The sequence below is a fragment of the Pelecanus crispus genome, chromosome 11, assembly GCF_030463565.1.
Source record: "Pelecanus crispus isolate bPelCri1 chromosome 11, bPelCri1.pri, whole genome shotgun sequence".
Classification (NCBI taxonomy): Eukaryota; Metazoa; Chordata; class Aves; order Pelecaniformes; family Pelecanidae; genus Pelecanus; species Pelecanus crispus.
In genome coordinates, this window is record NC_134653.1 from 35379925 (window position 1) to 35385924 (window position 6000).

The 6000-nt window shown below is 36.8% G+C and overlaps 1 protein-coding gene across 7 annotated transcripts in view; it reads right to left on the minus strand.

Moving 5' to 3' along the window:
* RIMBP2 (RIMS binding protein 2) overlaps window positions 1–5574 on the minus strand; it is a 57729-nt gene extending 52155 nt beyond the window's left edge. For 5 of the 7 annotated variants that reach the window (XM_075718377.1, XM_075718375.1, XM_075718379.1 and 2 more), the window contains exons 1-2: window positions 5470–5571; window positions 1540–1590 (exon numbers count right to left, since the gene is read on the minus strand). In XM_075718377.1, the coding sequence (XP_075574492.1) occupies window positions 1540–1590; window positions 5470–5571 (153 nt within the window). Of the gene's footprint in view, window positions 1–1539; window positions 1591–5469 lie in introns of all 7 variants that reach the window. The other 2 variants (XM_075718374.1, XM_075718380.1) reach the window with 2 other exon arrangements.
* Window positions 5575–6000: the final 426 nt, after the last annotated feature.

The following is a 6000-nucleotide window of genomic DNA, read 5'->3' on the forward strand; positions in this document are numbered from 1 at the left end:
CATGTGGGTCAGCCTGCATTTCTAAACAGCAGGCAGCAAAGGGAATAAAAAATTTTGTCAGCACCAGATAGATATTCAAGTGTGTTAATTTATTTCAATTCTCCTTTGATTTTTTGTGTTTTCATATGCAATTTAACCATAACTGTATGTATCCATTACAAAGGTTCCATTATTATAAGAGTCCCAGTTTAAAATCTCTAAAAATTTCACTCCAGCCTAAGACAAAGAAGTTTTGCAAACCTTGCCCTATTCTAACTAAAATTGACAGCAAAGTTCATGGTTTTTGAATGGGAGTAAGAATTTGCTCCTGTTCTTCATGTCAATTCTATACAAGACACAAGCAATTCTGTATCCATAGACACAGAAGACTAAATTACTAGATATTTCTTTAGGATTAATGACTTGAAGGAAGGCTTGAAATGTGATGCAAAGTCCATAAACACAGCTACTACTGAGTTTACAGGAAATGCCCCATGCCAAGGTCATAACTGAGACATGGCTGAGGAAAATACTAAGATTTTTTGATGTATCTTTATGGATGATGTTGCCTCTATGGATGATGTCAGTACGTGCAGGTATTTAGTGCCTTAAAAGTTAGTAAATCAGATCATCTGAATCATCTCTCAAAACTTAACTTATTTAACAGTGAGCACTTACTAAATCAAATAGTCACTGGCAAATTCCAAAAACATATTGCAGCATCTTTGGGAAATGCTAAGAAAGGCTCCTGCTGGTGATACACATCAATAGGATTAGAGGCAATCCACATGGGTAGCATCCAGAGAAAAATTCTGACAGGATGCAAAAATAATATTCTTCATAATGAAAGTGCTCAAAGACTGAAAGAGGCTGCCCATGGAGGTTGTCATATCTCCATTCCCAGAGATATTTAAAAAATGGACTGGGCAAAGCCTTGAGCAGCCTACAGTAATTTTAAAGAGGGCCCTTCTTTGAGCAGGGAATTGGACCAGATAGCCAGAGGTCCCTTCCAAATAAATTATGCTACGTTTCTAATTAAAAAAATTGAATATGTTTCTTGAAAAGATCTAGTTTTCCAATAAAAGGAATGAAGTGTTCTCTCTCTACCACATCCTTTGAAGGTTTTTCAAAGTATCCAATTATTTCATTAGGTTTAAAAATTTTGGCTCTTTAACATGTTACTTTATGTTTACTATTTAATTAGGAACCTTAGGTAATTGATTGGTATTTGCAGCTGTATTTCCAGCCTAAACAATAATAATTCTTACAAGCAATCACTTCCTTTCTATGCATCTGATAGTATTCTACAAAAAAAGAGAAGGTACTAAGATTTCCATTCTATACAAAAGAGAAATTGAGGTACACACATCACTTCCAGCAGCTCAGCTTAACGTGCTCCTGACTGATAATTGTTAAAGGATGCAATTACATTAGAAGGGAAAAAAACCCCCTATTTGCCTACATATTACTTGAAACTTTCAAAAGTGATGATACTGTAAAGTTATCACATTCAGAATGGAACCTCCACAAGCAAAGGTAACACAAAGGATATCTTCTTACCTCTAGCAACTGAACTGCTCCTTCATGTTCCTTCTTAGCTTCAACCTGAGCCTTGTTTTTATAATTAAGAAAAGAAAAGAAAAGTCAATTAGTCATGCCACATAGAGTATGCTCTAACCACATAAAGTGGCATAGTGTATACTCAAATCCAAAGCCAATTACAGTCTTGAAGGGATGGCTCCATCAATATTACTAAAGAGCTTTGGTTCCAAGCCACTGAAATAACTGCTTATTTTTAGGAGATTGAATCTCAGTGAAGCTTAATAGCATTGGTATTTTGTTGGAGCAAGAACAGCATGCTCAACACACTGCAAGAACACATCAGAAGTATCTCTGAAACCCTCTAAATTAAAACTGAAAAATGAGCTTGTTATTCTACATTGCAGGAGGTTCATAGTGTAGAAACCTACCGTACCAGCTAGGAGAAAGCAACACAAAATTAAGCTCATTCTTTATATACAGCAACAGTATTTATCATCTAAGTAAATAGCTCACAAAGCACTTCAAGGCAACCACAAGAAAGGTTGTCTCAAAACAAGACTGCAACATTTAGGGTCTAATCAACTGAGTCAGAGAAGAAAAGAGGGAATCAGCAAGAGCAGAAAAGTGTATTATGTAGTTCAGAAATTCAGGTATCAAATTTTGGTCAGGAAAAGACTAAACCTTAAAACCAAAAGAACAGCACTGAATAACTTTGTGTTATCCTCACTTTATTGCCATTTAAGTTTTCACTGTCTTCATTATTGAAGCTTACCCAAGACAAGCAAAACTTCTTATTAACCATTGTATCAGGCTGATAGCAGTGTGATGCACTAACTTTGCCTCTTAGCTCCTCATTACTGTAACCCAAAGACCACACTCTATACATTCCTCATCAGAGAAGAGTCTTAAAACCCTCCAGTTTAGCAGAGGGCAACACCCCACAGACTTTCTAATTTAATGGGCCAGATGCTCCCATGATGGACACCGACAGCTACGTCAACTTCATTTTCCTCATCTATGAGGGCTACCCTACTCCCTTACTGGTTTGAAGAGAAGCTGGGTCAGGCCATAAAGTCACAACCAAAAACATACCCAAACAATACTTCACTGTCATGCATCGTAATAAAGCTCCTTCAGTCCTGCAAGCACACTCATATTTCTTCCTCTACTACAGTAATAAGTCTTATTGCTAGCACCTGATAAAATATTGGCTCCAGGAGCATTAGCAAACGTACGATGACAGGTAATAGAAAGCCTTGTGTTATCCATCATGACAAGTTTAATAAAATCTACCGAGAATATGAGTTCTTGATAAATGATTAGAAAACCTGCATCAAAAGCTATCTCTCTTCTACATCAAACTGTCTTGTAGGAGAAAAAGACCATCTGATTCCCTATCAACACAAAACCTTGAAGAACAATATTATATTTTTCCTTTTAGGTTGAAAATCTGATCAGTCTGTACATATATTAAAAACACAAGGAGTTTTTATTTATATTATCAAAATGTGACAGCAAACGCATCAGACTGTACCAGTAACTTGCTTTGTTTTAAAGTGCACATTTCTGTGGTTCATCAGCAACTTTACGACAGCAACAAGATATGCTGTGAAATGTCATCCTTTTACTGCCTGGAGTTACTACTTTCATTTCACGGTACTTTTCCAAGTAATTAGATGACTCTAATAAAAAAAAGGAAGAAAGAATTTAACACATATGTACTAGGTACATTGGGAGGTCAGCTCTGGATGAAATGTGAGCCAGCAATATCTGTTTAATGATGGAAGCAATGTATCATAGTTCCTTAGGTAACAGATTTATTTAAACTCTTTTTCTGACAATATACACTGCATTATAATGTTGAAAAGAAGATGCATTGGATACCAGCAGTCTAGTGGCTAAAGCAGGATAAATTAGTTGGTGCTCATTTCCACCACCATCCCTGGAGAACTACAGGTAGCTTGGGTATCTGTCTACAAGGTAGAACAGTGCACAGTATAGACATCCCCCAAAAATCTTTCAATGATTTGAATACTTTACCTCTTCTACCCATACCGTGTGCTAATCTGGTCTTCATTCTTATTCTACAGCATTAATAATAGCATTACAGAAGCAAATAAGCACCTTAACCAAGCTGGGATCCCAGTGTGTCACAATGGAAAAGGATCTGAGCTTGGAAGGGCTGAAAATCAAAATAAAAAACCCCAAACCAAAACAAAACTTCTTCTTTTTGAGTGGTATCTAGAATGAATATCACATGCAGATTTTGTCAAGAGATGTGATGGGTAGAACGCTCATTTAAGTTGTCACAGATCCTTATAATGAAAGGCAATAATAATTAAAAAAAGACACAATAGCAACTTAATCACATAAAGAATTAGATGTTTCAGTGTGAAAATGAGTATCTGTGCAAGGTCCTAGGAGGAGGATTTCAGGCTAATGAATGAAACCAGTAAGGATGAATTCTTTCTTAAATGCTTCTACTAAGTAATGCAGAGATGAATTGTGGTGGATTTTAGTATAAGAATTCTAAGCTAAAATTCTAGTGGAACTTAGTGGTAAATGATTATTAGATAATCATTTTTAACATAAACGATCTTGTATTCCATGCTACTTCAGGTCCACTGGACAAGAATTTAATCACCGGCTACAGATGCTGAGCTAGTCGCATTGAGTAAAATAATAAATAGAATACAACCTCGTTTGTGCTTGAAGGCTATCATGCTATAGTTTAGCAAAAATGACTGGAGCAAACAGTATTACAGAGATTTGTCTCCTGTTGCCAATCTGTAACAAAAAGACCCATGTAATGTACATTTATTAGAACAATTTAACAAAAATTAGAAGAAGAAGAAGAAAAACAGCCGTACCTTTCTTAGATTTCTTTGCTTTGCCAAGAAATTTAAGTCCAAAATTTAGTGGAAGTTCAAATAATAACAGCTGATTATAACTAGAAATGGCATTCTGAAATATGCCTAAATAGATTAATTGTGAAAGGCTAACAGAAAACTACCTGGAAGATTTCATTTGGTCAAGCAAAGCTTTCTATTTCAAGCAAACTATATTTAGATACATCTTTTTATTCTGCTGAGAATGTCCCTCCATACCAATTCTTTACCAAATTATCATTAGCATTATTATTTCTGTGTTTTGATCTAGTCAAGCAACTGGAAAAATCAACATTAGTATTGAGACAATTGCAACTTTAAGTGACTTTGGTAAGACAAACTCAATACCATGTTTTTTACATTATAATTAATACTGAGAAGTTGCAGTATGAAAAAGAAAAAAAAAGGTCTTAAACTGATTTGTGAATTAGAGAAAGAGCTTGAAAATGAGGGAACTTAAACAACAGTGTAGTTTATGAGAAAGATCAATTCTGATGTAAGTACCTTGACAAGGACTTGCTTTAATCTAATTTAGCGGAGAAAGGTAGTAAGAATCACCAGTGTCTGGAAGAGGAAGCCAAAGAAATCCTAACAAAACATTAATATGTCAGCAAGAATGATTAACTGTTCCAGCAAACTGACAAGGAAATATGGATTCCCCATATTTGGTTATCATGAAATTAAGACCGGATTCCCTCCTGACATTTAAGAAATGCACAAATATTCCTGAGCCCAACATAGAGGGAAGCAACAGAAATACAAAGGAAATGCAAGTATTTGTATCACTTTTCTCCCTATTGGGAAATATGAGGACTTCCATATACTGGTCAGGTTAATCTTCACTGGCATAAACATTTGTAAATCAATTAGTACAGTCATGTAAATCCACAACAAACACCTGCTTGTTACAACTGCGTCAGCAATCACACAGAACAATCCAGAAGAGGAACCAGTCTGGTGGGTGTGCTTTAAGTTCCTTGAAACCAGGAGATCCGTTTCATGACCTGTACTCTGTCGCTGCAATTTGCTGTTTCACCCGACTTTCCCCTTCTCCACCTACCTTCTGCAGGAGTTCAATTTCCTGCTGTTTGGCGTTGAGAACAGCCAAGGCTTGCTCATGCTCCAACTCCAGCTGTTGCCGCCGTTCAGCAGCCTCTCGCATATGCTGTTCCAAAGGAAGAAGGAAAACTATCAGGCCACTTCTACGTATTCTACCTGCAGCCAAACACGTTGCCATTGCCAGGCCTGCAGATGCTCATCTTGACATAAACGCTCTCTGGTATCACTGATCGGCAAGCTGGAAACTGGATAGGATCTTAATTCGGTCAGTACTTAGGGGCATATGGCCAATGCTAAACTCAGGCATTTTGACAGCAATCTCTTCCGGGACACACGGCTCTGTCATTGCCGGCAACATGGCCTCTGTGATGCACAAGTGAACAGCACCCATTTTATCCACCAGGCACACATTTATATGTGGCTTTGCGCTGAAAAAACTTAGCTTGACAATTCCCTAAATGCCTCTTTATCTAGGATATGGTTTTGTGATTTGTTTTGCAAATGATGACCCAAAAGAAATAGCTTACCTTTG